Source organism: Polypterus senegalus, chromosome 4 (genome assembly GCF_016835505.1).
Source record: "Polypterus senegalus isolate Bchr_013 chromosome 4, ASM1683550v1, whole genome shotgun sequence".
NCBI lineage: Eukaryota > Metazoa > Chordata > Cladistia > Polypteriformes > Polypteridae > Polypterus > Polypterus senegalus.
The window spans coordinates 124,489,085-124,509,456 of record NC_053157.1 but is presented as its reverse complement, the minus strand read 5'-3'; the positions used below and the strand labels follow the sequence as shown (position 1 = coordinate 124,509,456).

Here is a 20,372-nt window from a genome sequence, read left to right as displayed (position 1 = left end):
TGCTCTACCTACCTAGAAATTTCACTTATCAGCATACCAGCTTTCCATGGGTGTCCATTTCATGACATACAGAAGTCTGTATCAGTATTGTGGCTCAGGAGTATTTCAGGAACTCTCTCAAACATATCTAGAATTATGTACAGGCTTGTAAATTGTGTGCTTGTGTCTGGTGGTGGTCTAACTTGTCTGTCCCCTGACCCAGCTGCTTGCCTCTGATCATTTTCCTCTCTACTGCAGCAGGCTCACGCAGACCCAGAAGTGCTAAGAGAATGTCACAGCCAAGTCCGGAGGCGGCCTGGAATAACGTTTGAGAAATGGAAATCGGACTGCATTGAGCAGACAACTGAATCAGCACTTGGAACGAGGCGCTTTCTCATGGGATTAAAGATTCTGGTGACACGAGAGAACTACTAAAGCCCTCCATGCAAATGTGAAAACCTGTATGGGACAACACATTAGGCCAAAAAAAAGGAATCCTAAAGCTTGGCTGTGTGGCTCATGGTAACGTGACATTTCTTGGCTCTTGAGCCACTGTGAAGTGAGATCACTGGCCAATGCAGGACAAAGTAAAAATCTTGGAGGGCAGGGAGCTATCCAGTCCTGAATTTGCAAAGTCACGTATTCTGTTACAGGAGGGTGCTACTGAACTTGGATCACAGACGCCTGTGAAGTTATTGGTTGGACTCCATTGTTAGTCTGATGTTGTGTTTACTTGTCACTGTCCTCAATCTTTGCATTTTGAACTACTTCAATGTAAGAAACATAGCAAAGATGTGCGTGAATATTGTGACGTGCTGGTCCACTAGGGTGCATGTACTTTTTGTTTTTTAACGTTGTTGTGAAACGTGACAAAGAATGTGCAGTTCCTCTGCAGGGCTCATTCCACACAGAGTTGCTTCAAAATTGCTTAGTCAGAGAGCATAACAGTCATATCAAAACAGCAACTTGCACTTTTAGGAACTAAAATCTGTGAGCTAAAGCAGGTTTGGTAAACGCCGTGAAGAACCAACGGTACAACCGTAAGATCATTCAGAACCCTCATTGTGATTAAACAACAGCTTTAATAAGACATGAATCAGACTCGGTAAGCTGCACCCACTGCTGGGTCAAGGGGCAAACATTGACTATAAGAGAGGATCGCCTCTGGCTGGGATGCTAGTCCATTGCATAGGCAGCACGAGTGTGGCATGTAGGAGGAAACCCAAATTTACTTCATCCTTTTGAGCGTGTAAGTAATTAACCCTAAAATTACCCCAGAACAGTATAAGAGGTTTTTGAAACATGTCTTTTTAGTTTTGTTGGTCAGGCCACAGAGTCCAGACCTGGTCACCCACTGTGTGACAGTAAATATATTGTCACTATGTTCACGTGATTCTTCTCTTACTTGCTCTTAAAGGTCGGCCCTTCAGATCCTCTGTCTCTTTGTATCTCTGCTCTTAGGCCGAGCACCTTGAAATCGCTTGCCATTAAGTCTCTTCACCTAAGCCACTGCCTTTCTCCCAATCTCCCTCCTTTTCTCAGACAGCTACCATGCTTTTCCAGTTGGGTTATCCTCGCCATTGTGCCCAGTGCTCCTCATTGTACTTTGCCAAGAACACCCAGAGCCCTGCCATTTTGTGGATTACCTCATTTGTTTTTGTTTCCTATAAAAAGTCCCTCAGCAGCCATTACAGCAAATGCATTTCTGTTCTCCTCCTCCTTTCTGATGGTCTGAGCTCCACTGATCGGGCTGCTGTCTTAGACAACAATTAATTTTAACTTCGTTATTCATCCTGCACTAATTCTTTTCTTTATTGATGTTTCACAGACAACTTTTACCTCAAACAGCAAGTCCAAGCATTTGATGTGCTCCAGTAGTTGTAGCTCTGCATGTGTTCTGTGTACAACTCTTATTCTATGGCACCATAACCCCTAGCTTGTAGTCCTAATCCTTTGTGCTCCAGTACTTCTTGCCAAATCCATAGTCTTGCTCTGTAGTTCATCTTTCAAAAGTGCTACTGACGCTTAATCATCAGCAAAGAAGTAGATCTTACTTTTTTTCATTTTGGATATTTTTGTTTAGTACAGCCATCACCAGATGTCCCCAGAGACGTGTGTGTTAGGTTCACGGATGCCATGACTGAGAGACTGAGTGTGCCCGATGACCAACTGCCATTCCAGGTTTGGTTGCCTAAAGAGGACGCATCTAGAATAGACTGTGGCTAAGAGCGCCCAGAATTGGAATAAGCTAGTGGAGAAAAATGAATGGATTATTGGGCAGAATACCTTTGTTTTAAATTAAGCCTACATTTATCGTGGATTACGGCCTTTCTCAGAGGATACAACACAAATCCAGTAGAAAGAGGCGCATCAGACAGGTGAATAGTTTATGGCAGTTGTAAATGATGTCAACTGAGACACCAGCCACTCTCAAGAAATTCACAGCTATTGTGATCAATCAGCTGGGAGAACTTTGGGTCAGACCCAGATAACCTGGATTATTGTACAAGGCGATCAAAACGGTGGCACCCACCGAGGCTAAGCATGTAACCACTTAAAAGCTAAACTCAACCAACAGGGATTGATATACAAATTGAAGAAAGGATGGTTGTAGTTTTAACCTACTCTACTAGAGAGATTCTAATAACTTACTGTGTTTAAAAATTCAAATGGACACAAATAACTGATATGCCAATGTGGGTGTACAGTGGCAGCATATCTTGAGATGTTCACATCTGGAACTGCAAGGCTGAAGGTCAAGAGTTCATTATTACAGCCAACTTAGAACCGTAGAATGTCAGACTACGAAAGAGAGAAAGAAAGATTTTAAAGAAGAAGGAAATGCACAGTCCTCACTAGCACGGTAAGATAGCTTAGTGCCACAGGATAAATCCTAAAACTTCAAAGATAGATAGATAGATACTTTATTAATCCCAAAGGGAAATTCACATACTCCAGCAGCAGCATACTGAAAAGAAAAACAATATTAAATTAAAGAGTGATAACAATGCAGGTAAAACAGACAATAACTTTGTATAATGTTAACGTTTACCCCCCGGGTGGAATTGAAGAGTCGCATAGTGTGGGGGAGGAACGATCTCCTCAGTCTGTCAGTGGAGCAGGACAGTAACAGCAGTCTGTCGCTGAAGCTGCTCCTCTGTCTGGAGATGATCCTGTTCAGTGGATTCTTCATGATTGACCGTAGCCTGCTCAGTGCCCGTTGCTCTGCCACAGATGTCAAACTGTCCAGCTCCGTGCCTATAATAGAGCCTGCCTTCTTCACCAGTTTGTCCAGGCGTGAGGCATCCCTCTTGTTTATGCTGCCTCCCCAGCACACCACCACGTAGAAGAGAGCACTCGCCACAACCGTCTGGTAGAACATCTGCAGCATCTTATTGCTGATGTTGAAGGATGCCAGCCTTCTAAGGAAGTATAGTCGGCTCTGTCCTCTCTTGCACAAAGCATCAGTATTAGCAGTCCTTTCCAATTTATCATCCAGCTGCACTCTCTGCACACAGTCACCTCTGATGATCACGGGGTCCATGAGGGGCCTGGGCCTCCTAAAATCCACCACCAGCTCTTTGGTTTTGCTGGTGTTCAGTTGTAGGTGGTTTGAGTCGCACCATTTAACAAAGTCTTTCATTAGTTTCCTATTAGCTTCCTCCTCCTGCCCACTCCTGATGCAGCCCATGATAGCAGTGTCTATCAAAAACTTTTCATTCTCAGCATGCTAAAAACTAACCAATATTGTTATTACGACTTTAGTATCCAACCACTCCCTTGAATTAACTGGACAGCCATAGCACAGTACGTATTGAGGGAGACAACTTTTTACCATATCAGAAGAAAAAAAATCTGTGCCAGAACTAAAGGAACTTTCCGGTAGTGTTACGTGTTTGTAGTACATCTTCGTTGCTGTCTGTATCATTCCCACCGTTTCATGATATTTCTGTTTCTTGGGTGTTCAGATATACTGTATATGACTTCCACTCTTAACTGGTTGACACAATTAATTTTGGACACAGAGAAACCTTACTGGATCAGCAGGAAAGATGAAGCCTTCCACGTACTGTATTGACAGATTATTAGGAACACCTTCTTATCCATGCAGTTATCTAATCAGCCAATCACGTGGCAGCAGGGCAGTGCATATAGCCATGCAGATCTAGGCCAGGAGCTTCAGCTAATGTTCACATCAAACACCAGACTGGCCGGTTTGAGTATTTCTTTAGCTTCTGATCTCCTGGGATTTTCCTGCCCAGCAGTTTCCAGAGTTTACTCAGATTGGTGTGAAAAACAACAAAATAACATCCAGTTAGTTGCACTTCTGTGGACAGAAATGCCTCGTTGATGAGACAGGTCAGAAGAGGTGGGCCAGTCTGGTTTGAGCTGACATAAAGGCTTTGGAAACTCCGAATAACCACTCTGTACAACTGTGGTGAGTAGGAAAGCATCTCAAAGGGCACAACACATCAAACCGTGGGGTGGATGGGCTACAAAAACAGGAAACATAACGTCAGGTTCCACTCGTGTCAGTCAAGAAAAGAAAGCTAAAGCTGCAGCAGACACGGGCTCACCAAAACTGAACACTTGACGACTGAAAAAACACAACCCTCGTCTGATAAATGTCAGTTTCTGTTGAAGGATAAAGATGGGGAAGGACATAATAACAACATGAATCCACCTGCCATGGATCAACAGTCTAGGCTTATGGAGGCGATTAGATGGTATGAAGAATGTTTTCATGGCTCATTTTAATACCAATCATTTACGGCTCAAATGCCATGGCCAATTTGGGTACTGCTGCTGAGCGCGTGCATCCCTTCATTGCCGACATTTACCTACCATCTAATGGCTACTTCCAGCATGATACTGCACCATGTCACTCAGCAAAAGTCATCTCAAACTGGCTTCAAGAGTTCTCCAGTGGCCTTCCCAGCTACTGGACCAGCATCAGTGTTCATCTGACAGCTATAAACACGGCGAAGGTGACCAAAGAGGACTGAAATATTGCCAATCTGATAATTCCTCATATTGCTTAAAAATAGCAGGGCACTTTTTGTCTAAGTGAATGTACCAGGGGTCAGTGGACATGCTCTGAAACATCTAGAAAGGTTTCAAACCAATTTTTTTTAAGACCTTTTCAATCTTCCTCAACTTTTATTTTAACATTTTTTCATAAAGAACACGGGATATTATATTTCAGAAAAAGAAAATGTCCGATAAAGTGTTTTTGTTTAAACTCGATAGGGTTACGGGAATGGCCTCCAGCAGGGGTATCAAACTCCAGTCCCGGAGGGCTGCAGTGTCATTCTACCCCATTTCCTAATCAGTGACCACTTTTTACTGCTAATTAACATATTTCCCCTTCATTTTAATAGTCCTATTTTTAAGGATTCAGTCCTCTAAATTGAGTTTTCTCCATTAAATGGCAGCCAAACAGAAATGAGTCAACTAATGACCAGCTAAACTGTGACGTCAAAGTCCAACCAGTTTCTTAATGAGGAGCCGATTCTTGCTGGTAATTAAACCCGTTATTGAATTCCATTGCCTGTTGTTGCTCTCATGCTGCCACAGCAGACATTTCAAAAACTGTGGAGGGTCTGCCTTTCTAAGAACACAGTCAGTGTTTTGGTGACCTTAGCAGATTAACTTTACTGGGACCTCCACCTGTCTTTACTTTCAGAAACTGTGGTTAGCTGGGCACACAGTGGCTTGTTTTGCATCTCATTATCGTTAGGCTGCTAATTAAGGGAAAAGATTCAAGTAAGAGGTCCAAGTCAATTTAATTAAAATGACGGCCAAAGAAGTTAATTAGCTGCAAAAACTGGTCACTAATTAAGAAGATGGTTAGAATGAAAACCTGCAGCCACTGCGGCCCTCCAGGACCGGAGTTCGACACCCGTGGCCTACAGGGTCAGCCTTTTGAGAAGTTGTCTTCCCCTGTGATGTCCCTTCCACTCCTCCATGCTTTCCTTTTCTGCCCGTCCCACTCCCTCGTCTTTGTGCACAACTACCGCAACCTTAGCCTGTCAGTGGAATGCTTTGTGTAAGCGGATGTTACTTGAATTATCTGCTACAAGCAGCGTTACCGCCACGATGTTTGTCTCCTGAGCGTGTTTTTTTTTTCATCACAATTTATGTATTTCTTTTAGCACAATTCTTGAACTACAGTTTCTTACATAGATGTACATCTTAACAAAAACTTGGCAACTGTGTGCATCTCTAAAATGTAATTACTAGTCTGTGCATAACCAAATGAACTTGGTGGTTGTGATTAGTGACGTCCCATCCTTCCTACATAGTGCTCATGCCTTAATGTCAGTCGGTCGTGCTGATAGCAAAAGAGGTCTTTAAATATCAACTGCTACACTTGGAAGTCACCAAAATCTGTCATCGAGGACATTAAAGAAGGACAGGACCGTAAATGATGTTGTGAGAAACTCAAAAAGTACAAACAGGCAAATTTCAAGTTAAAGTTGTTGAGTCCTGTTTAATGTTCTGCTCCCAAGCTTGAATTTGACATTTCCTTCTTATCAGGAATATGATATTTTGACACTTTAGATTTTATTTGGCAGACATGCTGCTGTTGTATTTAATTAGAAAAGTCCTTGTATACAGTATTAAACATGTCTATGTATTTTCTGTGTTTATTTGATGACATGGGCTGCGTTTTTCTTTTCAGCAACACTGGCTGCAAGAATTACTGCTGAGGTGGGCTGCAATAATTCAGATTGGCAGCCCTGAGTGCACACTGGTTACAATGAATATGTTCAAAATTATGTTAATTTGTAGAAAACTGTAAGTCAAAATGTATGCGAAAAGTACAATTCAAAGATGTGCCGCGCAACACTTTTGTGTTCTTGCCATTGTGATGGGGTGGTTAGTGCAGCTGCTTCATGGGTAGTGGGCCAGCTGCCCACACATCTTGCTGTGTTTTCTGGTTTCCTGCCACACGGCTGCAGTTCATTGGTCGCTGTGTGCCGATTTCAAGTGTCTTCCCACTGGGTTAGTTCCAATCTTGTGGCACTTGAAGCAGAGTTAGACTCTTATAATTAGGACCCACGATTTACCACGGCCCGCGGAATTTAACGCCACGCCGCGGAATTAACCAAATCTAAATGAATTCTCACCATTTGAGACATATGGATATCAGTATGATTAGTTTTGATTACTTCTTTAAGTTCTTTCTTTAGCTTGTTGCATCATCTCATTAATATCTCGTTCGTTGCTACTGAAATTGAACACAGTGGAGCTACAGTCCAGTTAAAGAAGCTGTCGGCGTTGCTGCAAAGTACTGATAAACGTAACGAGTCGAGAGCTGAACTTGAATTTATATCTGTTCACTGCAAGCCAATTATGAACTTCTCACTTTTTTGAGACACAGTCATTCATGGCTGTCGATGTCTACAACAAAGTGTCTGACTTACTGTCTTGCCTGAAATTGTCCGGATTTCCAATTGCAACCAGCAGCTGTGAAGATACAAAGCACAATGCTGCTGCTAAACTTGAAGAATATTTTGTGCGAACCAAACAGCCGGCAATAGACCTGTTCAGATCTGTGTGAATATTTGATCCACGGCAGCTACCACTCTTATCGAAGACTTTTGCTGATCATGCACCATGAGTGCCAACAATGATGGCTGCAGCAGATCAATGGCAAGCTTATCTGGACATAGCGTCTCGTGAAGTAATTCCAGCGGATATCCCTGCTTTTTGGCGAGCCTTAGAGGACAGAGTGCCTCGCTTAGCAGCTCTTGCTAAAGTTTACATTGTGTTGCCGATCTGTTCTGTTGATGTGGAACGTTTGTTCTCAAAATATGGATCGGTGTTGTCATCACTGCGATATTCTCTGTCACAAGAAAACCTACGAGCTTACAGTGCCGTTTTCTTCAACAATAAATAAACAATAACTTTAGAAACATTATTCAATAGTTTGTTGAGAATAATATTATGCCTACATATGATTCAGCATCGTTTGCCTAAAGCAAATCTGTGGATTAAAACAGGCGGATGTGAACACTTTGATAATACCTATTTGATTAGTATTATGATTGATTATTATTAAGGGTTAGGAATAAGAAAAATTGCATTTATTTTGCTTGGGTTACGAATTAGTCTTATGGAGTTCTGGTACTGCATTTGCCACGCCGTGGAATTTACGATTTCTTCCCGTGGTAAATCGTGGGCCCTACTTATAATCATCCATCCATCCATTATCCAACCCGCTATACCCCAACTACAGGGTCACGGGGGTCCGCTGGAGCCAATCCCAGCCAACACAGGACTCAAGGCAGGAAACAAACCCCTGGCAAGGCGCCAGCCCACAGCAGTCTTACAATCATACATTGATTAAAAAAAAAAATGGATGGATTTATTCAACACTCACTTCTTGCAACCATCCATCTTCTGTAGCTACTTCTGCAGTTCAGGTTTGAGAGGAGCTGCAGCCTACCTATGGAACCCAACCTCGGATGGGGCGCCATCTCATCGTGACTCTCAGTGGAGTCATTTCAAGTTGCCATTTACTGCCTTTGAGATGCAGAAGGGATGCCAGAATTCTTGGAGAAGAACTCACACATGCAAGGGGAGAATGTCCAAACTCCATATAGGCCATCTGAAGCCGTGTGGTGGCACTGGTAACCACTGTACCATCGTGCTGCAATCGAAAACCACTGCCGAGTGAAATACAGAAAAAGCAGCAAATCCAAACAAGCAAGTCACAGTTTTAGGTAGCCGCGCTTAACATTGTGCTTTAGGGAGCCCACCCAGATAAAGTGAACATCTGTACAGGATAAGAAAGAGGAGTACAAAGAAACAGTCAGGCATGACATGCACCCTGGTTACTCAGTTGAAAGCAAATTTCTAGCAAAGACAGTTTGCAACCTTTGTACAAAAGGTGAAATCGACAAAGATGGCCTTGGCCAAAGCAAATCAGCCGAACCGAACGATGGAGAGGCGACAGAGGGGTGATTGGTTTATGATTTTGGAGGTAACAGCATAACTTGTGTGAATATCATCTAGATTTTCTTTGACTAATAATGGAGTCAAACTCTCTTTTATCGTTAAGCAATTGAGGTTGGCAGCATTTGATTCCAGTAAATCAGGAAAGCTCATTAAGATAAATAGGTAGAAGAGCAAAGGGCAGACCTGGCAGCACCTGATCACCACATGGTAACATTTCCATTTCCTGTTGATCACTAATGCCAAGTGTCATAAGAAGTCTTCGATGGTACTGTCAGTCAAGATGACAAAATCTAGGCTGAGATCTCAAAGGTTCAAAAGCAGCCCGCCACCTTGGCAGTAAAGACTGTCACATTATTGCATGAGTTTCTACGCCAGCCACCAAAGAGACGTACAGTAACTAGAAGGGAAATGGAAGTAGTCGGGGGACAGGCGTACGACAGTGGAGTCAGACACACACCGCGTTATAGTCGTATGACGTACTCCAATCAAATCGAATATGATCTGACCAAACATTTCCATTGGAGCCCAGAAACCCAAAGGAACAGCAGTTCTGCAGTAGTTTTAGACCTGACAAACAGAAGATGGACTCATTTTGTCTGATGCTGTTACTTACTGTGAAGGCCAAGATTGCAGGGAAGTACTTTTAAAGCCTTTGCACGGGCACAGGCTCCATCAGGCAGCACCTTATTAGCTTTAAGGAAAAGAAAGGTCATCATATAATACTTCAAAAACGTGAAATTGGACTGGAAAGTCATCATGCAGTCGTCTAATTTGGCATACACTCCGATCTGTAGTCATGGAACCTGTGGCAAGCGGCTGGGGGTGGCACCCAGCCAGGATACCCGGAAGGACCGGAAGAGGGGTTACACCTCCTCCAGACCACAAGGGGGCGACCACCCTGGTGGCTTTGGGGACCACGGGAACTGAGCTTGGAAGCTCAAACCTATAGGGGCCCGTGGGCACCGCAATGCCTGGAGAGCCCTGGTCCTCAGCAGTTCCACCACACCCGGAAGTACTGGGGGGAAGACTACCAGGGACACCCAGAGTGCTTCCGGGTGCACAGCCGGTACTTCTGCCACACTGGGGATTGCTGGCAGAAGATTATCGGGAGGCACCTGGAGCAAAAAGGGGCTGCCTCCTTCCGTTCAGTGGCATGAGTCAGGAGTGGAAAGGAGGCGGCCTGAAGAGAGGCATCATTGTGATAGAGGCCTGCACTTTGGGGGAGTTTTGGGGTTGTGTGTGTCACTCATTGTGTAAATAAACGTGTTGTGGTGATTCAAACGATGCCCGCCTGTCTGCGTCCGGGCTGCTTTCCACAAACCGGAAATCCTCGGAGGAAACGATCAGCAGCTACAGCCAGCAAGTTTAACACTCCCTCCGCCTAGTTTTGTGCAATATTGCCATCTTAAAATTGTGCCAGCCTTTGCCATACTCCTGTCTGGTTTTACCAGGACTGCTGTGGGGGGAAAAAAATGTGCTAAAGAAGAGAGGAACCAAATCGATCCTCCGTTTGTCTGTTTTAGTTTTGATAGCCTTTGCTGGTCAGGTTTGATGTAAGCTCTAGAAGATGTAAAAGCCCAAGCTTGGGTTAACAACTGGCCTGACATCTTATGACTAGCATCTCTGACCATCTTCATTGTTTCTGCGGTGTCGAGCCAGAGGTTGCCATCACTGCCTGGCCTGTTTCTAGCTAGTGCTGTCCAGCACAAAGGTGCTACTGGCAACATACTTGAAGGGTGAAGAACACGTGGAGTACCAGCATCAAGGCACAGAGATACTTATCTCAGAAATTCAGCCATATCCCCTGCCATATAAGGTGGTTCATATTTGTGTCTTTTTAGCAATTTAACTTAAACATGGCATACAGCCATTTTCCCTTAAAACCTATTTATTAAAATATACTGTATATTTCACCATATTTATTATATAAAGAAACATCTCTTAAACGTTAGTCTGCACGAAAGTGAATTCTTAAAACTTACTGGAATACGTCCACTTTAAACCAGCAAAGCTTCCGATTTCAGTCTGAGTTTTTGACAGCAAACCAAAGTGCTGTCTGGCACGTAAACAGCCGCCAGTGTGACAAAAGCCAAGGTTCAAAATGGAAGCCCTGAAGTGTCCCAAAGTCGAGCCTTGCCTTGCAGGTTTATGTTGTTTGAAAATGCAAACACCTGGAATGTGAAAATGGAGTGTCCACAGTTTCCATCAACCGCCTCCGATACTGTGGCACTAACATTAGGTTTAAATACCCAACAGCAGACCTTTAGAGAGCAAAACTATCTTCATGCAGATCTGTATATTCAACTTGGAGCTCTAAGGATCAGCACGAGGAGATGTGCTGCTGCTGCACCTAACAAGATCAACAAGCCTGCTCTTGCAAAGGATTCCTGTTTGGTCCTTGGACTTTTGATTGTTTCTTCCACTTTTATTCCAGTAGATGGAAAATTGTTGTCAGAACTCCATGCCAGACTATGATTGGAAAATTGCCTCCATCGGTAGCTTATCCTTGAACATGTCTGCTCTCCAGTGACAGCAGCTGTAAATCCCACTCATGACAGCAAGGCCAGGCGTTCGTTCTCAGTAGGGCTCAGTCTACATTGAAAATCTGCATCGCTTGTCCTGATCCTCACTGCAGCTTCAGACTGTGTGCTTTCCTTCTTCTGGGTCTTTATTTTCTGTCATCTTCTGTTTACTGCATCTCCACATCAAAGTACACAGATTAGGTTCAGCTACCAGGATACAGGTTTCCTCATCTTCATAGTCATATGTATTGATTAGTTAAAATGAAAGCCCGTGTAAATGCTTGCAAAAATGTAATTTTCACCCTTCTCAAAAGGGAAACCACCAAAAAATGTATATTTTTCTTAAACATAGTTTGTAGTGGTGGCCGAGAAAAAAAATCTTCTAGTAGAGCTGAGGCAAGAAAGTTTCTGATAGAATAGTCATCTATGGTAACCAGCACTGGATGACAGCAAACAATAGCAAAACATCAAGGAAAAAATCATCTGACATAACCCATGTGTCAAGTGGCTGCAGGATCATCGGGGTGTCCCTCTCCTCGATCCAGGACATTTTTCAGACACACTGTCTGCGTAGAGCCTCTGCCATTGTTGAAGACCTGCTGCTGTCAGGTAGAAGATACCACATCATTAGGACCCGCACAGCCAGGTCCTGTAACAGCCTCTTTCACTCCAACATGTCACCCAGTACCATATGAATATAAACACTCCCCGACTTATGTACTGCCACTATGTTACTATGGATATTGAGCATTATTCAAGCTTTATAGTCCCGTCTTTTGTTTTGTTACATTTGATTGCTGCACTGGTTTTGCTAATGTTAACCATATGTTGTTTTGCCTATGCTCCGGGGACTGTAGGGAACAAAATTTCATTCAATCGTATTGTGCATGTGGCATCTTAGGCCTGATTTAGGCATTTAGTGCCCTGCTGGAAAGTATTAAGCAGGTCTGATTGAATCAGAAATGGGTTTACATGAAGAAATTGCTAATTTAGAGATCTAAGATGAAGGGAGTTTCGGGGCTACTAGATTTCTGCTGTCTTACTCAGTTAGAAGCAAGAAATAAGGGGGATTGTGCCGTCAAATTGGGTAACACTCAATGAAGTGTTTTTATAGACAAAGGGACATTTGATTAGGAGAATAAGATCAGCGTAATCTGTCCAAAAGCCCATATTTGGACTAAAAGAGAGCAGGCAGACTGATGCACTTGTCGAGCAAAGCAGAAGTATGTCGCCATCTCCTTCTATTCCAGCCATGTATCTGTACAGCTGGAGAGTGCATTTGCAAACTGAAATGAATAGCAGAGCGCCTCTATTTATGAATCCTATACTTTAGGCATGATAATGGCCATTCCTGGATTCAATCCTTTAACAAGGGTACATAAATACAGTGCGGGCAGCTAACCATTTATTTATTAAAGGACTGATAATATGTGCGAAACCTCCCACTGAAGATAATGGAAGTGATAATATTACTGCGGAAATGTTTAATTTCTGGCATGGGCTGTGCAGAGTTTTGGATGGGGAGGAATTGACGAGGTGTCTCTGAAGCCATTACAGATGATAGTCTGTCACCTGGAAAAACATTTAGCCCAGCAGGTTTCTTTCATATTCATCTAATGTGTGACAACAAAGTGTAAACGCTGAGACTTTCACTCACATCTGATCATGAGCAGGTCTTGGACACAGTTGGATGTTATGAAAAGTCTGCGGTCGCCCTTAAATACTGTACCTCTTCCAAAAGCCATTGTTGACATTAATATGAACATTTCCAGGCACCATCTTTCATACGGTTTGTCTTGTGCCAGTTCTTTCCCCTGCACAGCAAACAGACTCAGCCTAAGGGATTTGAGGCAAAAGCCAGTGGTGAACTGAGATGCCCCTGAACTGTAACCTCAAAAACACAGAAGGAGAACATTCTGTCACTTGAACCTTATAGGCCTGGGCGGACCAAAGTAAAGGGCATCATTTGCAGTACTGGTCAGCTATGGCACATGCTACTGTTGTAAGGCAAGTTTGTTGAAGACTTGCTAAAGAAAGAAAGAAAGAAAAACTAAACTATCAATAATCACCTCACCGGTTCATCCTTCACCTTTGGATCAGAGCTGGCGGACACAGTGTACTTTACCCTGAGAGTCTGTGCACCTGTGTTACCTTCAAGGCCTATCTCTGTGTACTTTGCCATTAATTCTGTTTGAAGGGCCTCCCTGCACAACTATTTTGGTCTGTTGAGTTTCTTAACAAGCAGCTAGTGGTGTGTGGGTCTTATGACTTGTAATCTGGGAGTACAAATGTAATCGGCTAAGTACACAAAGCGTAGAATATTTCAACAATGTACCGTTTTTCAAAAGAACAGAATGTAAAACAATGTATGACTTTTTAGGTATGTGTGTGTCCGTGTCCATAAATCTCAACGAATAAAAAGCATACTTAATATTTTTGCATCTTTTGTTGTAACATAATAATGTGCAATTAACATCGATACAACGTGAACAGCATGACAGGAGTGCTCTCATACTTGGTGGATTTGTTACAAGCCTGTGCAGCGTGAAGTGGTTTGCTTTTTGCTGAGCTCCACTTCACTTCCTCTCTGTGTGTTCTGGTGGTAGCTAAATTCAAAATTGGTCTTACATGAATGATTTTGTCTTATGATGGACAACAGGACTCTCACCTTCTAGCATGTCCCTTGGAGGAGGCTTGTCTTCCTAAAACATGGAACAGTAAATTTCAGGCACAGAAAGTCAATGGCTGGCTTCCTCGTTGGCATGTAAAGCTTATTCTGCTCTGCCAGTCCTTTGTGACGTCCTCAGAAGGTTGATAGTAGCAGTGTCATTAGTTATCAGAAGCAGCTTACACTTTCCTCAGCATTTGAAAGGCTCCACTCACTCACTCACACTTTCATTTTTACAGTTCATCCGGCTGCACACACTGGCACGGGGGGGAAATAAAACACCCCTACTGGACAAAAATTCAGTTACAAAGCTCACACATGCACGTTTCCTGAGCCATCTTTACTTCTAAAGAACTATGCAGAAAATGGTCCCAGGTGGGATGCCAATCCATTGTATTGTGTGCCTGCCACACTAACCCTGAGTAGAACAGGTTCGACTCTTCATGTAACGTCACAAACAAGCAGCATGCTGAACAATTTAGGGGCACCATAAGAAAACCCCGGTGGACATGAGGTGATCACGCAAAACTCTCCATAGTTAACAGGCTGGTCACTGAATGTAGGTCCATGGACCATCGAAGCAGCACAGCAACCCATCCCTCAATTTCTTCAACATACATCACTGAACAGCTGACTCGCACACAATGTCCACTTTCAAGTCATCAGTTAACCTAACGCACACGTTTAGTAGGGAGAAAACCTGATAAAGTCACAGTCATCATGATTTCGCATTTCATCTGAAACAGCACATGACTAGAACTTTATTTTATTTTCTCTAAATAAATTTGTCCCTTAAGTGGTATAGTAATGTCTGATAAAAGTGGAAAAGATCACAATTAGTGTGCTTACTTACATTTAAAATCTCATTTGGTTTGAAAAAAACTTGTTTGAAACACAGAACAATTTATTAGGGAAATAATTAAATGAAAATAACAAAAAAAATAAAAGCTAGCATATGACTGTGTTCAGTATGTTCAGCACTGCACTTCAGGGTCCCAACTCTAAAGGCACATAAAACGAGTGTCTCGGCTGAGAAGTCCATTTACACCAAACCCTCCCGACTGCTCATCCGCACTGCAGTGATGCTTCCCAGAACACACTTAGTTATTGTCGGCTGGCTCACCTCCAGCTCCTAAAATCAGGTGGCCTTCAATGACAGCTAAGAATGGCTATGCTGTCCTTAATACAAGGAAATAAGAACAAGTCAGTCAGTCTGACTGGCAGAGTGTGGCACCTCTAGCTGGCTGTTAAGCCAACTAAAACCAAAGTCAAGCAGCTTTTGTGTTTAATTAGTCCCAACAAAAACAGAGCCAGAAACGCTGGCACTGAAATGTGCCTGAAACTACCCATATCTGCTGCAGCACATTCTCAAAGCTAAAAGAGCTAACAGACCGAGGAGTAGAAATGGAATAAGCAGACAAGCACAGTCGTGGAAGACAGCAAGCCCTGCAAATGCCCCGACAATATAAACAAAATAAAACTGAAATAAATTCAAACTATTGATGCAATCCTGTCCGTGGCTTTGTGTTGGAAAGTTCACACAACGTTTAACACGTTCAGATCAGCAGTCAGCCAAATGTGTTGCTCAAAGATAAAACAAATAGATGGCCACCTCTTTAGAAACCATTTTAATTTAGACATAAAAAATATAGATTACAAAATGAAATATGCAATGAAACAGTTGGAAGTTTGGTGGAACAATAGCCTTGCTAACAGTCAAGCACATGGAAAAATGGCAATGGTTTGCTTTTAGCACAAGGTACTGACTCCTACAGTTCTGGCCATGAAAAGAGAGGAACAGAAATGTTACGTTCACCATAACATTGACCACTGCACAACAAAGCATATTCAAATGAGGCCTATCACTGAAAACTTGAATAGTTAAAACAGGAAACACATGAAGTCTGTGGTTTACATCGCAGTTCAGTTTTTATTTTCTGAATTTTGCTGATATTGCAGATTTCAGTTTCACTGAAATTTGGAACCAAGCAGGTACAATATGTACAAATAGGCAATTAAAATAAAACCTGTCCCCTTCATGTTATTGCTAAAATACTACACGTGAACAGTTGCTATGACTTAACCCTTTGAGTACTGGGAACACTTTACAAACAAAAACACTTTCTTACATAAACAAGGACTGTTGCGTGGACAGTGCAGTAGAATATAAATGTGGCAAGTTGCAATTTTTGAATGTAGCACACAAAAGATAGTGCCAGTCCTCAAAGGATTGAGCAAGTAAACTGCTTCATTGTTTTCAACACAAGCTGCCTCTCTCAATACCACACTGCAGTGCATGAAGATATCTAAGTTACACATTTGGCATATCAGACATTTGTTCTTAACTCCTCAAAATAAAAAGCTGCATTCTGAAGAAAACACTAATGCTAGTATATTTGAAAGGAAGCTGCAAGTAACCAAAAAAAAAAAAAAAAATCTTTGTTCCAACAGTTTTGTATTGCCTTGTCTAAAAATACACAAAAATATGAAACAATCTCAGTTTGTTTAATTACAGTGATACGATGTCCCATGCTTGCATAAACTCCAGAAGCAGAATGTTTGCCACTCAGCTTTTTCATAAAAATCACAAGACCTTGGAATACAACAGTCCTTATAAATGCATGTGATATCAAATTGGATTGTCAACAAAATTCAAACCTTGTCTTCACTGGACGATGACAGCCAAATGTTTTTCTTGATGCAGCAGGCTGGAAATCATAAGGAAGAATGGTTTTCCAAGTACAAGGATCATATTTTGAACACAAGTGAAGAAGTCAGTCAAAGAAAACAGGTGGAATTTGACACTATTCTGCAACTGACAATGTTACAAAGCTGTACATAATACATGGAAACAATAACATGAAAAGGCAAAAAAGTGTTCATTGTCCAATCTGTTCAGTTTAAAGCAAGTTAAAGAAAAACATTTTTAGGTATTCCTTTGAAAATCATTTACCATGGTCCAAGTTTTCATATATAGATATTAACAAGTAATTAAAACACTTTCTTAAAATTGTGGATACCCAGTAATACAAGGCAGGTACAAAAGTTTACCTCTAACGCCACAATCTCTCCATAATACCGTATGTTCCAGTCCACTGGGCTTCGCGCTTCCCTGTCAGCCTCAGCCAGTGTTGCTGCTGCAAATTTAGCCCTTTGTCTACTGTTGGAAGGCCCATCAGGTTTTTGCAGATGTAATGCACTTTTTGGAGGCCACAAACAGAAAGTCAACATCGCCAATAATAATTTAATACAAACGTTAAACTGTACATTGGCTATATATTTATAAATAAAAAAAATGCATAAAAAGGTATGGCCATCCCCATTACAATGGAGTTTCCATTTGTCACACCGCTGTAAACTAGAAATCAAGTCTTAACAAATGGCTGTCTCGCTTGGGGAGTGGTGGTGGTGGTGGTGGTGGGGTATTGGTGTTTGATCACAGAAGTTTTGAAAATGAACACTGCCCAATAAAAGAGCAAAGAAGAACACAAGAAAAGGGTGATGTGCCAACCCCAACTTACATTAAACATTTAATGGCTTGTGAGTGGCAGTTTATCTTGTATAATGTCTTGGATTAGTTCACTTTTTTTTTTTTTCTTTAAAGCTACGGAAGACATTCCACATTAAGTAAAACAGTTTTGACTCACTGTGCAGTACTAGATAAGATAAATATAAAGATACACCAACAAATATAATGCAGTCTTAGTTTTTCAGTACAATCCTAATATGAAGACTGCCTTACTGGTAGACTTGGTAGATGTGCCATGATTGTAAGTTAACAGTTAATCTAAAGAAAGTCATCGGTAGACTCTGATAAAGCCTTAAGTACATTGAATATATTGACGAAGTGTAATTCAACAGACATATAAAACTTACTGTTACTTTGTACGGTTTTGGCCTAGTAGCTCAATACTTTTTGCAGGTTTTTAAGCTTCAATTTTTCCAATATAAAGCTGAAGAATGTATTTCATACTGTTAAAAGTTTTAACCTTGCTATCAGAAGGTTTTTTTTTTTTTACACAAAGAGCTGAATGATTCCAGTTGATTATTTAATTTACAAGACTAATTCCCTATAAGTTAAAAAAGAAAAAAAAATGATAAAAACTCAAGGTTGGAAAATGGTTTCTCTGTAAGCAAAATGAACATGTACAAAAGGATATGAGTGGAATATGCACACATTTTAAAATGCACATCTCCTGGGAATCAGTTTCAGAACACTGCTTTTCCAGATGGCACTCTCCTTCATAAGGTAAATCATGTTTGATCATAAGTACTAAGATTATGTGTTAGAAGTGTCAGCTTGAAAAACTGAAAGGCAAGATATTATGGAACAGCAAACTGACCGCAGGCAAAACTACAGAACCACACAGTAAGGCCACTATATAAGTATTAATTGCCAGTTATTAAAACTGTCACAAAAATTGGCTCTGAAAAATTTAAATTTACAATAAGGAAGACAAGGGAAGCTAAGAAAGCAGCATGATTTAAAAAGGGTGTTCTTCAAATATTGAAAGGTAACAGTTTTCTGACAGGACTGCATACTGATTTATACATACAATTATATATATATATATACACATACATATATACATATATATATACATATACATATACACATATATATATATACATACACACATACATACATACATATATACATATACATATATACATACATATATACATATACACACACACACATATATATATTTATGTGTATATATAAATATATATGTATATATATATATATATATATATTTTTAATTAAACACTTTTTTGGTTAGGTCTGCCTTTATATATGCGTATAAGGACAACACTAAAATAACTGATCACATAAATCCTAAAATTACAGTGAAATTAACTTTTGCAATCCTTTAGACAAAAAAGTGAAACCTGAAATCAAGTGTACAAATAAAAAACACGCATTATTGCTGGGACTCAAAATGCCCAAGGAAAGAATTGCTGTAAATACTTTTTTGAATTTCACAAATGACCAAACTTCATGGTCTAAATAAAAAAATAAAATAAATAAAAAAGAAACCAGAGAAAGGAAGAACCTCATGGAACCAAAACTGGTCCCAAGTAAGAGTACAAGAAAATGCAAAGCAGTAGTACTGCATAAGGTAACATGTGCTGTGTATTGCCGGCAGGGCAGATTTAGTACTTAAAGCTTTCTTTTAAAACACTTCATATAAGTGAAAATAAACAAGTCAAATGAGGTCCTACTGCACTGAAACAAATAAACATTCAGTATACTAAAAAATAAAACGCATAATTCCAGCCACAAACCAAAATAAAATGGGATTACTGGAAAATGTAGCTGTAATATACGAGCAAAGTCAGGCCAAGAACCTGAATATACTTCAGAGCAAAAGCTCAGCGGAAAAATATAAACTATTTGGTAACAAAAGTGTACTATATGTTTAATACAAAAAGGTAGGGTGAAAATGTACCTTTGCTAAAGCTTATATAAGATCCTTGGTCCATAAAAACTATGTTACTGTTTTATATGCAGTCATTTACTTTTGCAAACCTCCATACCCCACAAACATTAATACATATTGCCCCTTTACAAAAAAAAGGCAAACAAAAATACAAATAAAACAAAACAAAACAAAACAAAAAAAAAAAAACTGTGAAAAATAGACTTTTCTTTAATAAAGTTTTTTTCTGCTTGGCCGAAGAATCTTGAGTCTTTTTATGTAATCTGTTCAAACGTTCCATAAGAGTAAACCAAACAGGTGTGCCCCTATGATTCCAAAAAAAATGGGTTTGAAGATTACAGCTCATTTTTTGTCTTTTTGCAGCACTTAGTCAGTTTGAAGTCTTTTGTGACAGTTTGTAGGTTAAGATACTACTGTTGCCGCTGATGATGTGACATTGGTAGGATTTGTGGTGACATTTGCATAAGTTCCATCATTATTTAAACTGGTTTCATTAGATGTCATCATCAGGCTTGAGTTTGCTCGAAGAATGGCTCCTGCAGCATTGCAGTGCGGTCGAGGACCAGGCTCTGGTGTGTATGTGAAAGTAAGGCTGGTGGAGTAGATAATCCCATCATTTCGAACCAAAGTAACAGGAACCTGAACTGGTTGACGCACCCATCTCCATCCCTCACGGAATGCAGAGATATCTGGAACAACACACAGCATGCTCTCAGCACACCTGCAAGAAAAGGAAAAAAAAAACAGCTTTAAAAATCGTGACCAACTGAAGACAGAAGCACATAGCCTTAT

At 41.0% G+C, this 20,372-nt stretch overlaps 2 protein-coding genes across 6 annotated transcripts in view; one reads left to right on the top strand and one right to left on the bottom strand.

Annotated features, from left to right (window-relative positions):
• cckar (cholecystokinin A receptor) overlaps positions 1-2,944 on the top strand; it is a 103,237-nt gene extending 100,293 nt beyond the window's left edge. For both annotated transcript variants that reach the window (XM_039751258.1, XM_039751259.1), the window contains exon 6: positions 238-2,944. In XM_039751258.1, the coding sequence (XP_039607192.1) occupies positions 238-265 (28 nt within the window). In that variant the 3' untranslated portion in view covers positions 266-2,944. The remainder of the gene's footprint in view (positions 1-237) is intronic.
• A 15,977-nt stretch (positions 2,945-18,921) lies between these two features.
• The window catches only part of rbpjb (recombination signal binding protein for immunoglobulin kappa J region b), a 138,441-nt gene continuing 136,990 nt past the window's right edge, over positions 18,922-20,372 (bottom strand). For all 4 annotated transcript variants that reach the window (XM_039751254.1, XM_039751256.1, XM_039751255.1 and 1 more), the window contains exon 11: positions 18,922-20,301. In XM_039751254.1, coding sequence (XP_039607188.1) covers positions 19,983-20,301 — 319 coding nt within the window. In that variant the 3' untranslated portion in view covers positions 18,922-19,982. The remainder of the gene's footprint in view (positions 20,302-20,372) is intronic.